The 23,914-nt window shown below is 36.1% G+C and overlaps 1 protein-coding gene across 2 annotated transcripts in view; it reads right to left on the bottom strand.

Moving 5' to 3' along the window:
- dpp10 (dipeptidyl peptidase like 10) overlaps positions 1–23,914 on the bottom strand; it is a 79,083-nt gene that overhangs the window by 31,888 nt on the left and 23,281 nt on the right. For both annotated transcript variants that reach the window (XM_079881951.1, XM_079881952.1), the window contains exons 2-5: positions 16,408–16,522; positions 12,756–12,851; positions 864–958; positions 63–137 (exon numbers count right to left, since the gene is read on the bottom strand). In XM_079881951.1, the coding sequence (XP_079738077.1) occupies positions 63–137; positions 864–958; positions 12,756–12,851; positions 16,408–16,522 (381 nt within the window). The remainder of the gene's footprint in view (positions 1–62; positions 138–863; positions 959–12,755; positions 12,852–16,407; positions 16,523–23,914) is intronic.

The raw sequence follows: 23,914 nt of genomic DNA, 5'->3' as shown, positions 1-23,914 counted from the left end.
GAGCTCTTAAAAAATGCAAAGCTTCATAACACATCTGTTAAATTCCTGAAAACATCACACACCTGTTTAACATTGTAGGCGAAAAGCACATACTTCATGTCCGGGCTTAAAGAGTATTTGGTGGCTTTAAAAGTGTCCTGGAAAAAAGAAGAAAACATGGATGTCATCCTCAGTACTGCATGGGATCATAAACATTCATATCCCCAAAACTACAGGCTTTTTATCATTTATAGAATTATAAATGAACAAGCTTTTTTTTTTACAGGCTAAAAATGATTAACATTTTGCAAATTGTGCAAGGTGTCTGTTAACTTTTGAGCTCAATTGTATGTTCAGCCAGTGTTTCTACATTAGTAAATTGTTTATTTGGCCAAATGCAAAACTATGCAGAACAAAAATGCATATAAAAAAAACATAAAAAGCTCACAGGAAAAAACATATGGTCACGCTTTATATTAGGGTCCAATTCTCTCTATTAACGATGACTTCTGCCTCAATATACTTCTAATTACTCCTTATTAATAGTTAGAGCAGCTAATATCCTAGTAATATGCATAAGCAACTAGTTAATAGTGAAAAAAGTGTAAATTAAAGTGTTACCAAGCATACATTAACCACAACACAAGTTATTAATATTCCACTGGTTCTCTCTTGTTTTTGAATGTGTGCTTTGTATGACAGCCTTGATCAAAATGATATCAGCTCAATCTGTTTCATTGCGTTATCATCACAAATAAAACAATCCAAGCACAACTACGCAATACGACAACAAAACATTTAACAAATTTTGAATAATATTTGAATATGTTAATTTTCCAAGGCCAGATATCACTTTAGCCCACTACTGTATAAATAATACTCACAAATGTGACGTTCTTCAGCACGACCTCGGTCTGGTTCGTGAGGATGTTAAACCTGATCACATGTCCATCGTGGTTTTTGTAGATAACCTCAGATTCTGATAAAGAGTTAAAAAAAGGAGTTAGTCAATATCTCCTATCTGTGATCAAGACAAATATCTGCCAACGGGGTTGGAAAAATCAACTTAATTCAAAGTGAAAATAAGATAATTTTTTTGACACCATTTGCAGATATTTTTTTGAGTTCTCTTTCTCTTTCACCTGTGCTCTAGCTTGTGTCCTGATCTATCTTATACTTCAGATAAACAGGCTGAAAGTAAAGCAGGACTGTTCATCCGTTTCACGGTCAGTCATTCACATTTATGAGCTGCTTGACGGTTGTAAAGGTAAATTTCCGGTCTGAGACTCTTGCAGAGCTGCAGTGAGGAAAAGCAGACGACACGTAAAATAGAGTAATAGATCTCTCAGTAGCAAACACAAAACCAGAACAAAACACTGACTGTTGAAAGCAGAAAGCGTCTGGAAGACTGTGAAACTCTGATTTAAAGAGGATCTATTATGCCCTTTTTCACTTTGATATAAAAATGTGGATGACTAGTAATTTCCTACTACTCAATTTTGACAAAACAGAGTTTCTAATTATTGGGCAAAAAACCTTTTGCACGTATTAACCCAGAATACTGTCTAACACTTGATGGCTGCTCTGTCAAGTCCTCGTCGTCGGTTAGGAACCTGGGTGTGTGTGTGTGTGTGCTCTTTGATACCAATCTTTCATTTGAAAGCCATGTTTCTAGCAACTGTAAAACCGCATTCTTCCATCTTAAAAATATATCTAAATTACGACATATGCTTTCAATGAAAAATGCGGTACAGTTAAACCATGCGTTCATGACCTCAAGGCTAGATTATTGTAATGCTCTACTGGGTGGTTGCCCTGCACGCTTAATAAACAAACTACAGCTGGTCCAAAATGCAGCAGCTCGAGTTCTTACCAGAACCAGGAAGTATGACCATATTAGCCCGGTTCTGTCAACACTGCACTGGCTCCCTATTAAACATTGTATACATTTTAAAATATTGCTGATGACTTACAAAGCACTGAATGGTTTAGCTCCGCAGTACTTGAGTGAGCTCTTAACGCATTATAGTCCTTCACGTCTATTGCGATCTCAAAATTCTGGCCAGTTGATAACACCTAGAATATCAAAATCGACTGCTGGCGGTAGATCCTTCTCCTATTTAGCACTGAAACTTTGGAACAGTCTTCCTAACATTGTCCGGGAAGCAGACACACTAGGGCTGCTCGATTATGGAAAAAATCATAATCACGATTATTTTGGTCAGTATTGAAATCACGATTATGTAACACGATTATTTCACATGATTTTGGGAACGTGTTGCATTTATTAAAAAGACACCTTTCAACAATTCTTAAAAAAAAAAATCGAAATTTTAACATTTATTGTACTTTTTGAACTAATAATAATACTTCAATGAGTATTTTAATAATTCCCGCAGGTCTACCACTTATAATGTGGGAAATTCCCCCGCAAACATTGATTCACTTTAGCAAGTAGATTGTATGAGTAGCCTAAATTAATCCACACAGATTATAAAATCAAATCAATCATTTAAAAACTTTCTCCAAGACCAAGACGTTGGACAAGGCAAGCGTCGAAACTACACTCTTGCGTTTAGGAGTCGGGACATGACAGAATTGTCACTTGTACAATCGGGCCAGCAGCGCATAGTAACTAAAGTTGATCATTTTCACTTCTTTTTAAGTCTTATCAGTTTAAACATTCAAGCTGAGAGAGTTTATGGCTTCGGGAGGGGCAGATGTGCGCGTGTCATTCAGAACACAAGACAAAATAAGAGTGTTCTTGCCAAACAGAACATGGCAAAATAATCGTTTTTATTCGATTGTACGATTTTGGTGATCGTTGGGAGCCAAAATTGAAAATGAAATCGAAATTCAATTAATTGCACAGCCCTAAGACACACTCTGTCAGTTTAAATCTAGACTAAAAACACATCTCTTTTACCCGGCATTCATATAGAACATTACATTTCTATTGTTCAAATCAGTTAAATGATTATTAGGCTGCATAGATTAGGTCAGCCGGAACCGGGGACTCTTCCTATCACACCTGATGTACTCATTACATCACGAGAAGAATGGCATCTATGCTAATGTTAGTCTTTCTGTTTATTCCGAGGTTTACTGAAGTCAGCCGGATCCGGGCCGTATCCAGATCAGATGTTGGACCTGCGCCTGAACACGTCCACGACGCATCCCTGAAGGTCCAGACACAAAACTCGTCTCCACACCGGCGTGACTCCGACCTCCAACCAGACGGAACTGGATAAATATTCTGAATGTTCTGATCCAATCTGACTTCTGACCTGTAACTCTGCCTGGATCATAACCATACACTGTTCGCTCACTGGCCAGAGGAGAACTGAGGGACTGAGTCTGGGTTCTCACAAGGTGTTATTCTCCATTCTGTCACTGATGGAGTTTTGGCTCCTTGCCACTCTTGCCTTGGCTTTTGGCTTGCTTAGTTGGGGACATTAAATATTCAACAATATTATTGATCTGCCTTACTTAAGGTGGATGATGACGCAATTTTCTTCTAGAAACAAACTTTCTTGTATTATTTTCATGTTATCACTGTGAACCTGCTTTGATACAAAGCATTGTAATTGTATCTGCATTGTAAAAAGCGCTATATAAATAAAGGTGACTTGACTTAACTTGACTTTTTCAAAGTCTTGATTTTGTTTTTGGGCTCTACTAGAATTTCATGCTTGAATGTTTAAAGCTTGAACAATGAAAACATGCAAAAGTGAAGGAGATCTTTAAAAGGTCTATTGCCACAGAAGGTTTCTGGATTGCCAAGCAAGCTAAAGGCAATCTTACAAGCGGATGTAGGGCTGCTAAAGGCCCATATGTCAAATAATTACTGCTAAATAATGCATAAACATAAAAACATTTGTTTAAAAGGCTAATTGTAAAAAGGTATTTTTCTGACCATTTTTTTTTTTTTTGTCAAATGCTTGCGGCATACGGCTGTGTGCGACTATAAGTGGTTGAATGCACTTGCATCTCAAAATGCTTTTATGATGCAAGATTAATATAAACAGTCAGTTATGTCTTAAAGTGGTGTTTCACCACTGACAGAATGGGCTTTCAATAAAACTTAGCTTTAAAGCTTCAACAACAATAATGCAGTGGACATGGTGCCGTCCCCGGATACGCCTGAACAGTCAAATACCACCTTGCTTTAGTAGGTAATACTTCTTAGCAAACTTTTAATCACAATAGTGTCGAGTCGGTTGACTAGCTGAAAATAATCATAAATATGGAGAGAATGACACAACGGACAATCTGATAAACCTCAGTGTTTTGTAGTCAGCATTTCAAAGAGGATGATAACGAACAGTGTTTTGGGCCAGAAGGAGGGCAAAACCTGAAAGAGAGCTGTTGCCATAGTTCTCCATTTGTACTAGGGCTGGGAAAAAAATCGATTTGATTTAAAAATCGAGTTGGTGGGTCAAATCGATTCATATTTTCAAATTTTCAGATTTTTTTTCTCCCCCTCTTCAGTATAGCGTACAATACATACATTTTGCATTCGTCAAATCTTCCTTCAGGGTTTCCGTAGCATGCTCCCTGGGCTTCTATACTCTTTGCTGCGGCACAGCCCTCGATGCTTCACACAACATCACGACTAGCATGTTTAATTTTTTAACGGTCCTCCACGACAACGGTGCGCGAGTGAGTGAGTGAGAGTAGGGGTGGGCGATATCTCGATATTTACGATATATCGAGATATTTTTTAAACTCGATATGGATTTTGACATATCGTATATATCGATATATTGTTTATATTTAATTCTGATTTCGCCACTTTGCTTGTTTGCCTTCTCTGTGCTGTGCTCGCCCCCGCCCTCCTCCGCCTCCTTGCTTTTGTTCCCCCTCCCCTCGCGTGTTGTCTCATTCAGTCCCCCGAGTCCGGTCAGGCACATCAATCTTTCCCCGCCCAGCGAGTGCTTGAAGTGCCTCAGAAACAAAGCGCGCGCGCGATCAGTTGTTGTTGGTAATTTTTTGTGTAACGTCGCCTCTCGCCGCATTGCTTTTGTTTGAGGGCGCTTAACACACTCACACTTAACATGCTCCCCTGTAGAAACGGGCCTGGCAGCTCGCGCCAGGTCTAGACACGGTGAAAGTTTCCTGATTGTGACGGATGGCTGAATTTACATGACACATTATAAATTAGCATTAGCCTACCTATTCTGCTATGGATACAGTGCCAAAAAGAAGAGAAGAGGATAAAGGTGGATAAAGACAGAGGTAAAGCGATGTAATGAATGAACAGATCTAATTGCATAGTAGTAAGATACTGTAATTTAATGGCAGTTATTTTTACCTTAAACTTTATGCTAGCAGTTGTTCTGAGTTCCCCAGAGGCCCCAGACAGTGTGATTTTGTAACAATCATGTCAATTTTTAGATGCATTAGTATCAAATTTTTTTAAAATATTGTTTTACTCTACAGTTTTGCAGTTTTTGGGGGATATATGGCTTTTTTTTTTTTTTATTTGCCAAAATTAGTAATGATATTTCTATACAGGTTTATTTAAAATAGTGCAATATGTATTATTTCTTCCTTTATTTTACAGTTAAATTATTATTTTTGTATACAGGGATTTTTTTTTTTTTTTTTTTAAATGTCGCAGAAACACTTTGTTCCTACATGAACTGCCTACCTATTTGCACTTCAATAAAAAAATACTTTGTGGTATTTGGCATATTTGTTTTTGCAGTAGTTTTTGGGGGGTTATTTTTCCTGTAAAGATATCGAGATATATATCGTATATCGAGATATAGCAAAATATATCGAGATATATTTTTTGCTCCATATCGCCCAGCCCTAAGTGAGAGTGTGTTCGCGAGTGAGTGTGTGTGACTGTGTGTGTGACTGTGTGTGTGTGTGTGTGCGCGAGAGTGAGTGTGTGTGTGTGTGAGAGTGTGTGTGTGTGTGTGTGTGTGTGAGTGAGAGAGAGAGAGAGAGAGAGAGTGCGTGTATGTGAGTGAGTGTGTATGTGCGAGTGTGTGTGTGTGTGTGTGTGTGTGTGTAGGCTATGTGAGTGAGCTTGTGTATATGTGCGAGTGAATGAGTGTGTGTGAGACGGCTCGCGATGACTGGTCGGAAAACAACGTGTAGTCTGACATGTTTCTTGTCCACGACATGACAAGATTTTTAGGAGTCAAAATCGTGTAATCTGACACAGTGACTATCGTAACAGACAAAAAAATCGTGTAATCTGAACCAGGCATAAGAGTTATCTGAGGATTTTTTGTTGTTTTATTAGCTCAATCCAAATACAGTATAAATAATTTGGATGTTTAACAATCTTTGTTGCACGCACAGTGACTTTTCAGTTAGAGAAAGGGTTTGCCTTTGCAATTTTGTTTGTGTTGATGCACTTTAATTAAATAGAATAAATATATATTTTTAAAATATATTTACAGTTCGCAGTTATTTTGTTTTAAATGGGGGGAGGGGGGAGGGGGGAATCGATTCGAATCGTAAATCAAGTTTTTTATAAAAAAATCGCCCAGCTCTAATTTGTACCATAATGCTGTTTAAAGACTTGACAAAGTACGATAACGTTTTCAGTGATAAAGCTACTCTTAATAAGAATAGAAAAACTGCTCTGTTAATAACCCTCTGACGATCCGTGGGCGGGGATACAAAAAAGCACAAGTACAATCTGTGGTTTTCACGAAATCTGACGAAAAATGTGAATTTCTCGGCCCAGTAACACAGAGAAAGAGTAAACATTGTTCATTTGAGGAATTAGACAGACAGGACAAAACATCTGATATGTCAAAATAGATCTGTGCATTAGTGTGAGTCAAGCCTATTAGATCTCTCGATGCCCATCAGTAATAATTGAAAAACAGTAAAGCTGAGAAAGTCGCTGCTCTTGAAAACGTTTGGAGAAATGCTGCTGTGAAAGATTTATTCTCTTGTACTGATGTGATACGTGGACTCGTTCTGTGGTCAATGCGCTGCACGTTCACACAAGCGCTCGCTAGAGGACGATCTACACACAGATGCTCGGCTCTCAGGGTCACATCAGATCAGCTACATCGCGTCCGAGACACGCTGAAGAACAGCGTTAAGCTGAAGACTGGAGTGACTGCAGGACTCTGATAAGCATGGGTTTGTCTGGAAGCTCAACTGCATCACACACACACAAACACACACAATGAAATATTCATGCTGCTGCTGCTGCCAGTGTAAGACCTGAGTGATCCTTCCCTATTCCTGTTACCATAGCAACTACCACATCTAGATACTTCCTCACACACACACACACACAAACCGCCAACGCCTGTGATGCCCGATATGGCAAAAATATTTTAAGAGTCGCTAGATGATATTTAAGGAACTGAAATGTCAAGTTCTCAAAGACACGTCACATCACGTGCTTCTGGATTATTCACACACACTGATTTCCTATAGGCTGGCCCGAATAGTTCTTCCTCGTCTCATTGATTCTTATGATGCAGGAAATACTATAGGAATAAGTCTTGTTGATCAGTAATGAGCTGTAACGGGAAGATGCATGACACACTGTCCACTCACAGCCTCATAAGGCTGAGCGATAAAGACAAAATCACATCTGGGGATTTTTTTGGGCAAAATAGTGATATACAATATGCACTGCCGTTTTGTTATGCTTTTAAAAGAAGTCTCTTCTGCTCACCAAGGCTGCACTCATTTGATTAAAAATACACAAAAAAAACTGTAATATTTTGAAATATTATTACAATTTTAAATAACTGTTTTCTATTTTGAATTTACTATAAAGTGTAATTTATTCCTGTGATTAAAGCTGAATATTCAGCATCATTACTCCAGTCTTCAGTGTCACATGATCCTTCAGAAATCACTCTAATATGATGATTTGATGCTCAAGAAACATTTATGATTATTATCAGTGTGAAAATAAATAAATAAATTCAGGATTCTTAGGTGAATAGAAAGTTAAAAAAAACAGCATTTTTTTTTTGTAAAATATAAATATTTTGTAACATTATACACTACCGTTCAAAAGTTTGGGGTCAAGTACGGCTTGGTTTTTTTGGGAAAGACATTTATGTTTATTCAGCAAGGATGCATTAAATTGATCAAAAGTGACAGTAAGGACATTTATAGTGTTATAAAAGATTCCATTTCAAATAAATGATGTTCTTTTGAACTTTCTATTCAAAGAATCCTGAAAAAAAATTGTACACAACTGTTTTCAACATTGATAATAATCAGAAATGTTTCTTGAGCATCAAATCCTCATATTAGAGTGATTTCTGAAGGATCATGTGACACTGAAGAAAATTCAGAAAATTCAGCTTTGATCACAGGAATAAATTACATTTTACTATTCAAATAGAAAAAATTGGACAAAAAAATTGGACAAAAGCATCTGCTAAATGACTAAATGTAAATGTAAAACAGTTTTTACTGAATTTTGTATCAAATAAATGCAGCCTTGGTGAGCAGAAGAGACTTCTTTTAAAAGCATCCCAAACTTTTGAAAGGCAGTGTATAATCTCAGTATATTAGCCTAGATTTGATCACTCCATCACTATAGACACGGCAGCGCTCTTTCCCTGAAGTCTGTGAAGTTTAGCGGAGACTCGCTTGCATAAGGCTCATCCACTCCTGACAGCGAGATGGAAATATTTGCATGACTTTTTAGCATTTACAGATGGAGAATATACCTGTGAAATTATGGTAAGTTATGCACTGAGGAAAACACATCTCAAAGGCATTAAAGCGCACGAGTATCTGTCAGAGCATCTGTCGGGGCAAACCATGTTAAGTTATTTTGAAGCCCTGAATATACAGCATGTCTCACGTTTAGGACAAATTGGATTGTGCACTTTCCGCACAGTAGCTCACTCTCTGTCCTCCGCTCGTAATATTAAGCTGCTCTATACCGATATGAATGGTATTGCCTCATCCTATATAGTTTATACAAATATTTCAATATTGTACAAACTCAATATGCCGCCCAGCCCTAACAGCCTCACCGTGCTGTGATAAATAAGGAAAATTTTTGAGCAAAGCTTACTGTCAAAACATTAAACATGATATTAAAATGATATATTAATATTCAAATTAAACTGACGGATCCGAACTGAACACAAAAACGGTCAGAGCTGCTGAAATTGTCATTCACAATGTGACTGCACTGCAAAAATTTATTTTCTTTCTTAGATATTTGTACTGGAAAACAAGACAAAATACTAAACATTCTTAAGTCATTTTGCTTCTCCAGTAAATGTATCTTGATTTAAGAATGTTTAGATATTTGTGCTGGAAAACAAGACAGAAACACTGAGGAAGAACTTGATACAAGTGCTTTTATTTGCCACTGTATTTGAATTTGTTTCTTAGATATTTGTAATGGAAAACAAGACAAAATACTACTAAACTTTCTTAAGCAAGACATTTACAAGAGAAGCAAATGACTTTAGATATTAAGTTTTGTTTTCTGAAAAATGTGTCAAAATGAAGTGAGTTTAGGCTTAAAACAAGTAAAAATATCTGCTAATGGAGTAAGAAAAATAATGTTTTTATAATGAATCAAGTTCCAACACGACGTTTAATGATAAATATCCACAAGGATGGCAAACAAGCAGGGTAACACACACAAGCAGGGTAACACACACAAGCAGGGTAACACACACACACACACTGCAAAAAAATGCTTTTCTTATTCTTGTTTCCAGTCCAAATATCAAACATTTCTTAAATCTGCAAAAGATGCATTTACTAAAGTAGTAAAAATTACATTAGATATTTAGTCTTGTTTTTGCATAAAATAAGCTAAATTATCTGCCAATGGGGTAAGAAAAATAATCCTGTTCCTGGTGGAATTAAGATCATTTTTCTTACCCCATTGGCAGATAATTTTGCTTTTTTTAAGCATCAACTCACTTAATTTTAATTAATTCCCCTGGAAAACAGGACATAACATCATTTGTCATTTTACTCATCTAGTAAATGCATCTTGATTTAAGAATTTTTTGATACTTGGACTGGAAACAAGACAAAAACACTGAGTAAGAAAAGCAAAAAAAAATTTGCAGTGTATAGGGTAACGGTGATCGGACAGAAAATGAATGTGAGGGACCAACTTATATAGCAAACACAAATTAGGATGATTAACAGAACACAGCTGACACATATGAACTAATAATGAGGAACGGGAAAACTGAACAAAGGAACACGTGGTAAACATGAAAACAAACTAATAGTCCATGATAATAATGTGACAGTTTTCCCTCTGAATAAAGATTATTTTTCTGACTCCACTGGCAGATGTTTGTTCTTGTTTTAAGCCTAAACTCACTTCATTTTGACACATTTTTCTGAAAACAAGACTCATTAACTTAAGTCATTTCTGCTTCTCAAGTAAATGCGTCTTGATTTAAGAAAGCTACGTTTTTTTGTCCAGTAGAAATATCTAAGAAAGGAAATGTATTTTTGCAGTGAATGTCACTCAGAGATGTTTTCCTTTTATTCAACCTGGTGGCTGTTCCATAAAAGCCGCTTAGAAAAGTGGGGATTAAACTCCAAAACCGGACTTGAATGAGCCTAACAAATGAGTTGGGGCTAAAGTGGTTCCATAAAAGGTAATTGAAGCTCACGCAATCTCACTAATTTGCTCCAGGTTTATCTAGTCTAGATAATTGCGTGTGCACGCGTTTCTTAAGCAGCCCTAGAGGTCGATCGTGGATCAAATCGATCCACCATCAAACAGCGTATATTGTGTGCTGTTTTATGCGTTTGTGACATGTCCCCCCCCCCCCCCCCCCTAAGTTCAAAACTGACATTTTACAGTTATATTCTCCATCTGTAAATGTTCGAAAGTCATGCAAATGTATCCATTTTGCTGCTAATTTTCATATTGAACGAGCGCCGCTGCGCGCATGCGCGCCAAATAGGAGCGCAATAATTCTGACTAAAATATACATTTTGCTTGGAAAATTAATATGCGATATTTTATAACACTAGAAATATCTTCTAATTATAATAATTTATCTTTAGGATGTTGGATAAGTTGCAGTGAACTTCTAGAGAACAGAAGTACTTCAGTGAAGTAGCCTATAATTCAGGGAAGATTTTTTTTAAGAAACTAAATATATAAAGATACAAAATATAGTTTTGGGTATAGGACCTATGCTACTTAATAAAGATGATGTATACTTATTTAGAATGCTGAGAATTACAGCTTTTAATGCAATATTTTTTTGGAGAAAGCAAGAATCCCCAGTTTTAAATGAGTAGATTTAGTTTCTAAAGTACATTATGGAGAGGATAACATTAAATTAAGAGCAAATGTATACATTTTGAAAAGATATGTGCAACTCTAAAATCAAAGAATATTCCATAAAATAAAGGAATATATATTAGCCTACATTAACTACATTTTTATATAACCCTCCCTCCCTTTTATTTCTAGTTATTTGTTATTTTATTTATTTACTTATTTAATATTGAATATTTGATATTCAAATAATATTACTTGAATAACTATTAGGAATTATGTGTCATTATAAGAGTTTGATATAAATATGTTAATGTTAAATTTTTATTACTATTTATTTATTGTTTTTTGTCTTTTCCCCCTTAAATCATATGTAAAAGTGTCTATGTACTTTTTGGTTATTGTTCTAATCATGCGTGTTTTTAGGCTATGTGTTGGTGGGTATTATCACAAAAGAAAAAAAGTAGAAGGAAAAATAAGGAATATTTATTGGGGGAAAATATGATGTCTTTAAAGGAACTGTCAATTTGTATAATTGTGTTAAATGTGTTTGAATTGAAAGACATAATAAAGTACATTATTTATATATATATATATATATATATACTAAAATATTTGTTATTTGGACATTAGATGTGCCTTATTTAGAATTTTAAACCTGTGTGTATATTTTTATGATAGCAATAACTGTAAAGGGACTATTGTAATGGGGTAAATCAAATGTAGGCTAATATACTGTCAATTACTAAGCTCAGATTCATCTTACCAGTTAAAATTTATACTCTGCTTTTGTAATTATTTATTTTTAATTTTGTGATTTTAACTTCTGCTTTAAAAAGCTTTTTTTTTTCAGATTGTGTTCTAATGTTCTTCTAATCATAAACATGTACTACAGCTGCCAAACAAAACCAGAGAGAAATGTATTCATAAATCTTTAAAACAATCTAATTAAATCTTGGGCACAAAACATTCAGCCAGTAAAAAAACCTGTAGTATATATATTGTATTTAGGCCTATCTATCTATCTATATATATATAGGTCTATATTGTCTAATTTATCATTGTAGCCTTATTTAAGTTGATTTTCTGTATACTGTGTATTTATTTTTGGACTAATAGTGGTTAATAAAGTCCAATAATGGTATGAGAGAGTGTCAGTGGTAATATCATTGTGTTCCTATTGGTCAGTGTTAGAGGATCTGTGTAACAGCTGAGGCTTAGCCTGACAGTTAGCCTGCCCTGGACCAGGCTAGTTTCCCAGCATAAGTTGCCAGGGTAACTGAGTTTGAACTATTTTAAGTTTGCTTTATGAAACCGAATCTACCAAAAATAAGCCTGACTAACCGAAATAAGCCTGGCTTATACTCTAATCTTGGTTTATGGAACAGCCCCCTGGTGGTTTTCTAATGTTTATCTGCGGTAATGATCAATCATCCTCTGCGATCAGCTGTGCTTAAGAGCTCGTGATGGTGTACAGATGATTAATGAATGAGAGCCATTAGAAATTAATGATGCGTGTGGATCTCTGGTCATATTGTCTTACCGTTGATCCAGAGAGCTTCAGGGTCGTGCACGCTGAAATCTGCACTGAAAAGATCCTCCACAGCCAACTTGGTGTCACTGCCCGGTAGCGTGTCCACTGTCACACACACACACACACACAGACAGACACGAGCGTCACGAGCAGTAATGGAGCCGCTGAAGGCCACGGGTGTCACACTTTACATAAACAAACAGCAGATTCACTAACACACAGACTCAAGACTTTAGCAATGCAGAGGTTTGGTTACACTTTGTTTCGATAGTCCACTTTAAACATTCTACTAACTATAAGTAACTTTGCAACAACATGTCAACTAACTCATTAATCTGCAACTATATTAGTGGGCTTAAGGGATGTTAAATTAGAAAAATGTAATCTTCCCCTGTATTAAAATATAATTCATTAAAGAGTTTAGCATATTGCGTAGTTGTGCTTGGGTTTTATTTGTGATGATAACGCACTGAAACATGCCAAATTGTGCAAACATAATTTTTATCCAGGCTGTCATAGAAAGAAATTATAAACACATTTAGTCATTTAGCAGACGCTTTCGTCCAAAGCGACTTACAAATTAGGAGAACCAACAAAATATTATTAATGGATTATGTTGCAGCCAATGTATGTTTTTTCCTCTGAGCTTTTTGTTTTTCTATGCAATTTTTTGCTAAGTAAAAAAGAAACCTGTAGCTGTAGTTTGCTTTTTTTGCTAAATAATTTTGTCAGATAAATACTATAAAGCTACAATATGTAAAAAATCACTTTCACAGTGTGATATATTTCCTGCAGTTGTGCACTTACAATATCCCAAAAGTTCCCAAAGATTTTTAATTTCAAAGAAATTCCAATTTTAAATAATGGCTCGTCCCTGTTCACTTGTCGCCTGTCAATGACGTAATATCCGCGTTAACCCTGGTTTCCGCTCGTACTGCCGTAGTAACCATGGCGACAGTGGACAACTGCGTTACGTCTAGCGGCACACTCGCGCTGTTGTTGTTTCATTCAAACATTATGTATTATGCACACGGAGAGGCAACAGCAGCTATTTGACAGGGCTGCCAACTTTTGAGTTTAGCTTGGCGTGAGATTTTTATTTTATTTTTGGTGGGGGGGGGGGGTGGTTATGTAAAAACAAATATTGCATCACAATAAGTGTAATTGTGATTGTCAAAACATTTGGTAACTAAATAGAATTTTATGAAGTTTAGTGACAACATGTTACAATGTTTACATTGTACAATGACTGGTAGGATACAGTTTTTATTATTGCTTGACAAAAATTTCACGATTTCAATTCCATTCTTGTGATTTGATTCCGATTTTGATTCAATATTGACTATATTGATATTGAATATTGAATTTGGATACATGTTTATTTTAAATTTTATTTAAAAAAAAAAAATCTCACCTAATGCTGTAAACATAGAGGGCCTAATCTGCTGGAATTATTAAAGGTTAAAAATAACAAATTAAATTAAATATAATGCAGTTTTTGTTATAATAACAATTATTTAATGACATAAGTAAAAATATAATAAATATGTAATATAGTGCTCAGCAAAATCTCCTCTCAAGCTATTTTTTCTATTCAGTTAACATGCTATGGTCATTAAATGGCTTTCCTGAGGTAAATGTAACGTTATGTGACATAATTGTTCTCCTGCTGTTATATTGACCTCTTTCCGTGGTTGAAAAACACTAATTGGTCGATATTATGTATACTTTCGGTAAGTTGTACTGCATCTTTAAATAAAAAAGTAACAGATGATCGGTTCACGTGCACTTGAACTGAGGCGCTCAGCGATCTGTCACGTCACATTTACAAGCGGCAAACGTATTTTTGTCTGAATTTCGTAATAAAATTGACGGAATCTAAGAGCTGAGAATTAGTTTAATATTAAAAGTACCTCTTTGCTCCACAATTTTTCTGTGCGTGAGAAAATGGATGTGTGGCGTGAGAGCGTGTGAAAAGCGTCAATTGCGTGAGTCTCACGCTCAGTGCGTGAGAGTTGGCAGCCCTGATTTGATTTGAGCTCATTTCATCCATAGTGTTTACACTCATTGACTTCACACACTCATTATTCCATTATTAGTATTAGGGGTGTGAACCTACACTGGTCTCACGGTTTGGTTCGATTACGATTATCATGTCATCGATTCGTTATCATTGAACAATTTTCAATTTTACTTCACATGTATACAATTTTGTCAATAAGTACAAGCAGTCAGATATATGAACTGAACCTTTAATTTGACCTGCTCAAAGAAAACACGCTTCTTCAATGTATCAAACATCAAACAAAACTCAAGACAACAGGACAGCGTGTGTCTTCTGCAGGTCGTGCTTACCAGGTTGTTCATAAAAGCCGAAATGTGCCCAGATGTCGGCTTTTAAAGTAGTTGGAGCATTTTTAATTTTCTCGCGTCTCACCCCCCTCTGCCATCGTATGCTACCGCGACAAAGCACGTACGCGACAAATGACGTCAGAAAAGCGTCAGTACATTATAATCGGTTATGGTCTATTACTGAACCGATACCGAATCGTCCTCGTCTGCATCGCGATGCATCGTAGAAATGATTAATTTCGACACCCCTAGAGGTTTAATATCATGCTATCCCCTGGCTCAACTGTTATCCAGCAAACACAAGGAGCGACTGTGTCAGCTTCAGAATTATTCGTTATTTGATTTGAAGCCATTATTCCTGCCTTTCCATATAAGGTATTCGACTATGAGCACATCCCTAGTTAGCAGAATGTCTAAAGTGGACTAAAAACTCGAAATAAAGTGTACCAAAAGTTTGCAAGATTCGAGATGGAACTGGAGCACTCCAATGAATGATAATGATGATGAAGATTACAGTTTTTTCCAATTGCTAACACACAATTTTGCAAACTTTATCAAAATAATTAACACAATTCACAAAACCACACACCCAAACTGCAAAACACCTCATATATCCTGCAAAATGAAGCACTGCTATTATCAAAATCAAACTTTTGCATGAAATGGCACACACTTCATTCATATTACCAGATTTGTGTCTAACCAACTACACACTGTTGTAGTTGCATAATGAAAAGCACTATCATCTTTAGTATGCTTTGCCATAATACTAAAATAGTCCAAATTGTAGAAAATTCTTCAGATTGTTCACATGCACAGAAATATTTGCAGACACACACATGCTATTTAAACATTTATTTTTTTATTTTTCACAAACAAGTCAGTGCAACATATGCACAGCAGACATATTTACATTGGACTGAACAAAAATATGCTCACAAAAAACAGTAAACTGAAAAAGATTGAAGTGTTAACAATTAAGCATTGAGGTGTTTGGTCAGGTGACACATGTATCGGCCAATCAGATAATGGAGTGTCATTTTGAATGGCAGTGTTTTGAAATGGCAAACATGTGACTTTATGTCAGATTGTTGTGTCTTATGCAGAGAACCGTGTTCAGTGCATTTAAAAAGTGCCATTTTGAATTGCAAAATGTGTGTAAAGCATAAAATGTGTTTAGACTTTTGGAGACTTGAGAAGAGGTTTTGCTCTCTGTGTGTCAGTTTAAATAATTGTGCTGTGCGTGTCATTTTATTGTGTTAGCAATTGGAAAAAAAACTGTAAATTCATCATTAGGGGTTTGCTGTACCTGGAGTGAGGAGGATCACAGACATGGTGATGAGAGAACAGACCACCAGAATGACCAGCAGAGCGATCGCAATCCCCTTCCAGTTCCTCTGAGGTGGACTCATGCCACCCAGATCCTTCAGGAAAGACAAACAGACACGTTATTTCTTCATAAAACAAGCAAAGTTGAGGGTTTAACGTCTAGTAATGCTTTACTGAAGCTGTTAATAAAGGTTTCATTTGAGTTCATTTGTATTCACTGAGGGACGAGTCTGAATGATCTGGGTAAATGTCTTGTATAAGAGGTGCTCGGAAATTCGTTTGAAAAAACACTGGAATATTCCTATAAGCAAGAGTTGCGTATAACTGAGCTCAAACACACCTGAAGATCAGCAGAGGCAGTTTTTCAGACTCTGTGATGTTCAAACTAGTTGAATTGGAGACAAGGTTTCTGTCAGATGGATCAAGGCCTTCTGCTCCAACACTTTAGAGCTTATTCCACCTTAAATCTTCTGAGAAGCAGCTGTGGAGACGTCATTCATCTTCCCTCCCTGCTGGGTTCTGCCAACAAGTTACTTTAAACCTTTAGGCTATCTTCACAAAGAACTAGAAACGCTGAACACATTTCCGCTCACTTATGAAAGCTAATGGCGCTTTCAGGCTGAAGTGAGCCGTCAGAGAACTCGTCAACTCTCCACATGGACATCAAAACACAAACAAGGTGGTGTACAGTGCTGGTCTTGGTGGCAATTATATCTTGTCAGAAATATTGCATTGCCCGCTGTTGGCATTGAGCCTGGTGGACCTTGATGCCTCGGGCGCCTCGCCACAGCCAATTATGCTGGATGCTTATTGGCTCACCAACCCTCTCCAATGCAAGTAAATCACTCGCATATGCGAGTATATTTCACTCTGGGCGACTAAATAATGTCTATCATTAGCCATTGGCTAATAAATTCTTAGATTTTACTCGCCAGTGTGTGTGTTAGATGCCAAGTTTAGCATAGATATATTTTCACTCGCTGAACACTTGAGAGTTTCGCTCTTCATCAAGAGATCTGTGCTAGTATTTCAAATGCAGCTCAGCTCAGTTTGATGTACCGTAAACTCTAGTGTAAAGGCGCACGACTCGCCATCGCGTTTCTCACACACGCAAAGAGAGAGAGAGAGCGAGAGAGAGTCTTACATACCACGCAAAATCGACGCGGTACATGTAAACGATTTTCTTGTTTGTATTTTCCTGTCAATATAACCGAGTTCATCTGGAATTATTCAGCTTTTAAGAACAAGCAGAAGACATGCAGGTTTCTCCGGTGGTGGGCGGAGCTTATGCACACATAGCAATCTCATTGGCTGGCGCTCAACCCTGTTTTAATCTCAGCAAATCAGTTCGAGCGAACGCTGACAACAGGATTAACATTCATGAACCCAGCAACTCATGTGTTGTATATTGTCATTATTAGTTGTAGAATTAGTAGTAGGATTATATTTTATTAATAATTACTATTATCAATTACTATTATCTATTTTTTTTTTTTTTTTACAGAAACAATGAATGACCAACAACATCTTAAGCACCACCACCAGTCCTAAGATCAGCTAAAATGACAAATATGCATTCATGCATGATTATCAAGTTTTAGTTCTAATTACTAAAGTTCTATCATTAAATAATGCTTGATTATCATAATATCATAATATAATGATTGATTGACTGATCTTAAGAGTGTACATTTAGATATTTAAAAAGCTGTGCCATTTTACAATGATAAGATAAATTGGTGGAATTATATATATATATATATATATAAAATAGTATATCAGTCTGACGAGTAACCCAAAAAATTGACTAGTCAATGGCGATTCTATTGCCAAAGTGTGTGTAGAGGGTTGCTCACTGACGTTGACGAGATTAACCCCTTAGGTATCGAAATTTGGTGCAGGACAACATTTTTTGATACTCAATGTTATCGAGGCAATTCGGTCGGTGCCTAAAAAGTATCGAACTCGAAACCCAGCCATAGACATACCTGTACATTATGTCTTCAGTCAGGGATAAATCGCTCTCCTTTCAGAGGATCATAAACCATTTAAATACTGCAAACATCAATTAACAGACTCGTGTCCAACAGACTTCAAGGTTTTAACTCTCGCTCTCTGTCTGCAGAACCACCATCTGTGAGTTATTTTTATGAAAGAAGGGTTTCAGGAAGTTTAAACAATGTGATATGCTAAAACACTGCAGATCTGAAGAATGATTTGGCACTAGCTGTGATTTCACTTGATGGCAGTAATACGAAAATAAAATGAACTCATCAAACTTTGGGTGTGAGCGTCTGTACACGTGTTTAAAGAGAGAGAGAGGGAGAGCGTGCGCCTCTATTTTTAGCGAGGCAACACGTGTAATGGCTGCTTGCCTTGACCTCGCTGAGGGCACATGTAGGACGGTCAAAGGGACGGACAGATTCACCCAATCATCATTCATCTCTTAAATGAGCAGAAGCCCTCAGGTTCGTACGCTTGATGTCACCTGCATTCCCTCACACGCCATGAGACACGATAATCGATCGCGTTTACTAATGTAGCAGAAGGCCGAAGACACGTGTGACCGCTCAAAATCCATAAATGCAATAAACTGCAAGTCTACATAAGCAAATGTCAAATGCAAAATGTTTCTAACATTTACTGTATGTATTACTGAAAGGTCTGGAGAATGTCAGAGTTATAAAATGGACATCACAACATCTGGCCTTTGGAAACCTGCCTCTACAACTAGGCTGGGTAATATATGACCAAAATCTTATATCACAATAGGAGTAATTTTATTTCATGATAACAATATATATCATGATATACAGTGAATCAACATTTGAAGTGGATCAAAACCTTTCATCAAAGTTATACATAAATTTTGATCAATGCCAGTTCTTGGATGACTTTGATTTGAACTTTTTTGATCCACTTCAAATGTTGACTACTGTCGATATTTTTACTTTAAACAAGATTATATTAAAGGGGGGGGGGGGGGGGGTATAATGCCCCTTTCACAAGATGTAAAATAAGTCTCTGATGTCCCCAGAGTGTGTGTGAAGTTTTAGCTCAAAATACCCCCCAGATATTTTTATATAGCATGTTAAAGTCGGAGCTTCAACAGCTCGTGTCCTTTTATCTCACACACACATGCACTGAACATTTAAAAAAATTTTAGCCTTTTATGTTCAAACCGGAGTCAGACAATGATGGAGAGACTCAAGAAGAAGTGACAACATGTAGAAGCAACAGGACATTTCTGAATGGTTAGTTGATGAATTTATGAAGCTTATGTGTAGTTATCTTCTAGTCATTGATTAGCATATTCTGTCTTGATAATCTATAAATCGTGTTCAGGGGGCGGGGTTTATGTAAATTCTAGGGTTGGTGATGTCACTAACCCGGGAGGAATGTGGTGTAGTCTCTACCAGCCGTTTGTTGTAGTCCTTAAAAAGCGATTTCTTTAAAAGCAAATATCTCCCTTTGCTCTGAACTTTGAGTTTCGTAACTTTGCAGATGTTGTTTATGCTCAAACAGCAACATTACACACTAACTAAAGTTAGAAAAGTCAAATCATAATCAACCACCCCTTTAACATCAACCACTGAAACTTTACAATTCTTGTAACCAATTTCATTATCACAAAAAAATAATTTTAGTTTTACTAACATAAGTAAAAAAAAAAAAAAAAATCAAGCTTATAGAAGACAAGTAAACAGTTGGGCGTTTTGGCACATAAGTGAGTGTATTTGACCATTGAAGCCTAATAAATGCGACAAAATGAACGCTGTATGAGCGTGCGTTCGATGTGTGTGTGTCTCTCAGACGGTGTGAGCATATGCTGAAATTAATTATCTTTTGCTGCTTATATGAAGCACCAGGAACATTTCCTCTCACTGATGAAAGCTAACAGCTTCTGATGACAGATGATGGTTAATGGCTTATACAGACACACATTTACACAAGATTTAAATGTGAATAGAGATAATGCATTTCTATATGTTCACATCCGGGGTTTTTTTGTTGTTTTTTTGAGTAAGTCTATCCATCAAACCAATAATATTTGATCTTAGGGTCACATGCAGTGTTGCCAACTCGATTAGTGACTTTTCAGACCCCTGTAACAACTTTGCCCCCCCCCCATTTATATAAAAATAAATAAATAAAATAGTGACTTTTTGGATTGCTGATTTGTAGTCAGTCACTATATCATACACGATCAGTTGTCTTAACAGCTTTATTGGACAGTCATTTGGTTATATATTAAAATTACAGTATGGAAGCATGGATTAGGAGAGAAAACATGTAAACTGCTTGGCAACACTAAAATAGTTGGCAACACTGGTCACATGTCTAGAGCCCCTGCAATTACACACATCAGAGCATGTGGTGGCGCTAACACAGAATTGAAGGCAAGAATTGTACAAGATAAATGTACACTAGCGTTCAAAAGATTTTTGAAATGTTTTTGAAATAAGTCTCTTCTGCTCACCAAGACTGCACTTATGTTATCAAAAATACAGCAAAACAGTAATATTGTGAAATATTTTTACAATTTAAAAATCACTATTTTCTATGTGAATATATAGTAAAGTGTAATTTATTCCTGTGATCAAAGCTGAATGTTCAGCATCATTACTCCAGTCTTCAGTGTCACATGATCCTTCAGAAATCACTCTAATATGATGATTTGATGCTCAAGAAACATTTCTCATTATTATCAATGTTGAAAACAGTTCATATTTTGGGGGAAACAGGGATACATTTTTTTTTTTCAGGATTCTTTGATAAATAGAAAAAAATATATATTTTTAATACAAATCTTTCAAAACATTATAATGTCTTTACTGTCACTTCTAATAAATAAAAAAATAAAATAATCTTTCTGACCCCAAACTTTTGCACAGTAGTCTATATGTACACATATATCAAACCATAAACATTTAGACTACGCTTCAGATTTTTACAGTAATGATTGCACAGCCATAATCCAGTAATGAACTACATCATTATATCACATCCCTGCACACAGACACTGAACTACAGAGACGTTTCCACAGAGCGCAGAGCTGTTTTTAGAATGGAGTTTTATGGTTCCCTGCATCTGACATCTTAATGTCATTGTGTGCAATCATTTTGAATAGAGAACAGAGAAACTAATACACAAAAGATGATTTAAAATGAATATAATAATATTGCACTGTAAATGTGATTGTTATTCTTTGTGAAGGCATTGTAATGTTGTCAAATACATTCAGCTGAAGGCAGAGAGGTCGAATCGCATCAATGCAATACATAAAGGTAAAGATCTTTTTAGCTGCACTAAAATATCCTCTGATATTTACAAATGTTGCAACAATATTACCATATTGTCACTAAATGTTTTGCTTTGATAGCACCCCCCCCCCCCGCCTTTTTTTTTTTTTTAAATTGAACAACTATAACTACAAAGTTTTAATAATAATTCTAATTTAATGAGAATAGCAGAGTTCAACACACAACTATAATAATAACGACACTGAGGAACGATATTGTTGGAATCACTTTCAGACCAATAATTTTTTTCCACCTTTTCCAATAATTTTCCAACACTGACAGCCAATCAGAATTCATCCAAAAGCTCAAGCTATTTAAGTGACACACGACTATCGCCCGATATATGTCCATTATTAATGTTATGGTTATCGGCCTGATAAGAAAATTTGGCCGATATATTAATGCCGATAAATAATGGATTATTTCCTTCAGCTGAGACACTTCAGATGTGCACTGTTCAACATGATGGTTTTGAATTGCTTGAAATATGATTGAAATCTTTTAAAGGAATACAATTAAGTGCAACATGCGAATCGCAAATCTGTCATTTAGGCTAAATAAAATTATAATGAGAACATGATTATAATTGTGTGCTTAGGATTTTAATGGTGAGACTATTGTTTTTGTAATCAGGCTCTAAAAAACTATTTTAAAAAAAATTGGATTTAGACCAATATATTGGTTACCGGCTTTCAAATATATAGATTTATCGGTCTCAGTCAAAATTGGTGCATCGCTAAAAGTTATGGTTCTTAGTACGAATGGGCCTTTACCCTACCAGATATGTGACACTTTCTCCATTAAACCTTCATTTAGAGGGTGGTGAAATATTACTTTGGATTTAAGAGAAATGGACTGGTTAAATCTAAGGCTTTAGATAAGACAGTTTAATGCAGATTTTTCCCACTGTGGTTTGAGACACGTGACCAAAAGCTCAAATTATATGAATCGGGACATTGTCCCCGGCATGAAAGGCACCAAAGGAACGCATTACTTCTTTTCAAAATCTTGTTTGCTCTGAATATGAGTTTGTGATGTGAAAGAGCCTTTACAGTTGCCTGTACCACTCAATCATTCATTCCAATAAATGCCACATTCTCTAGATTAATAACCCATAAAGCAATCATTACCTGGAATGTGCATCTGAAAGGCCGGCTGTGAAAATGAAGGCTAAAACACATTTTCATTTAAAAAAGTAAGCTGTATGTTTTATTCTACTCTATATGTCCTAGCAGGAAGACTTTTCAGTTTGACTGTAAGCTATACATCAAACTACTCCGACAATGTCTTTCTGTTTTAAAGCGTTGCATGAGCGTGTGAGAGAGACACTGGTGATGGTCTGAATGCTATAGTGACGGACTCTAACAGAACACAGGTGTACAACATTCAACACAAGCAACCTGCAGAAAACACTTCTGCACGACTGCCTCGTATCACAGCTGAAACCCTCACTCGCTCCTCAGGTCATCTGTGGATATCAGCTGCCAACAAGCATTCAGAATGCAGAATAAACCACGCTAACGCTGAAATGAGTAGCAGCAAACTCTGATCTGATGATGAACGAATGCAGTGCCTTTATGCTTAATCACTGTCACATACTTTTAACGTTTATATACTCATGAGAATTAGATTTTTTTTTAAACATTTTTTTAATGCCATTACAAGAAAAAAAAGAAAATATATATTTTATTCATGTTACCAGGACTCAGTTGTTAAAAAAAATAAAAGGACATGAATTAACAATGTGATTTTGTGTCATTCACCAATTCATTTTAAGGTTTAAGGATTTATTTATTTATTTATTTAAACTAATGATTCTCAAATGTTATGGGAAAAATAATGAATTAATTGATATACCATTTTACTTTATGTAATATGTGGGGAAAATGGCCATAAATGGGTTTTTAATGTGTTCTTGGGGCAACATGTAATGAAAAAAAGAGCGTAATAGGAGTAATAATTGGCAACACTTTCATAATATTTCATGGGAATATTGATATAATTGATCTCCCTATTCACATGCTGTGTCTCCCAGAATGCCTGATAAACATGATTTAAGTCCTGGCGTCTCTACAGTGGACATGATGTATGATGAAATCAATGCCTGGTTTCGTAACCCATTTTCCTCAGATGTTGATTTGAAAATTAGTCAGATTTAAATAATTACAAAATATCATAATTCC

Source organism: Squalius cephalus (assembly GCF_949319135.1).
Source record: "Squalius cephalus genome assembly, chromosome: 9".
NCBI lineage: Eukaryota > Metazoa > Chordata > Actinopteri > Cypriniformes > Leuciscidae > Squalius > Squalius cephalus.
This window is presented reverse-complemented; position numbering and strand designations above follow the sequence as displayed.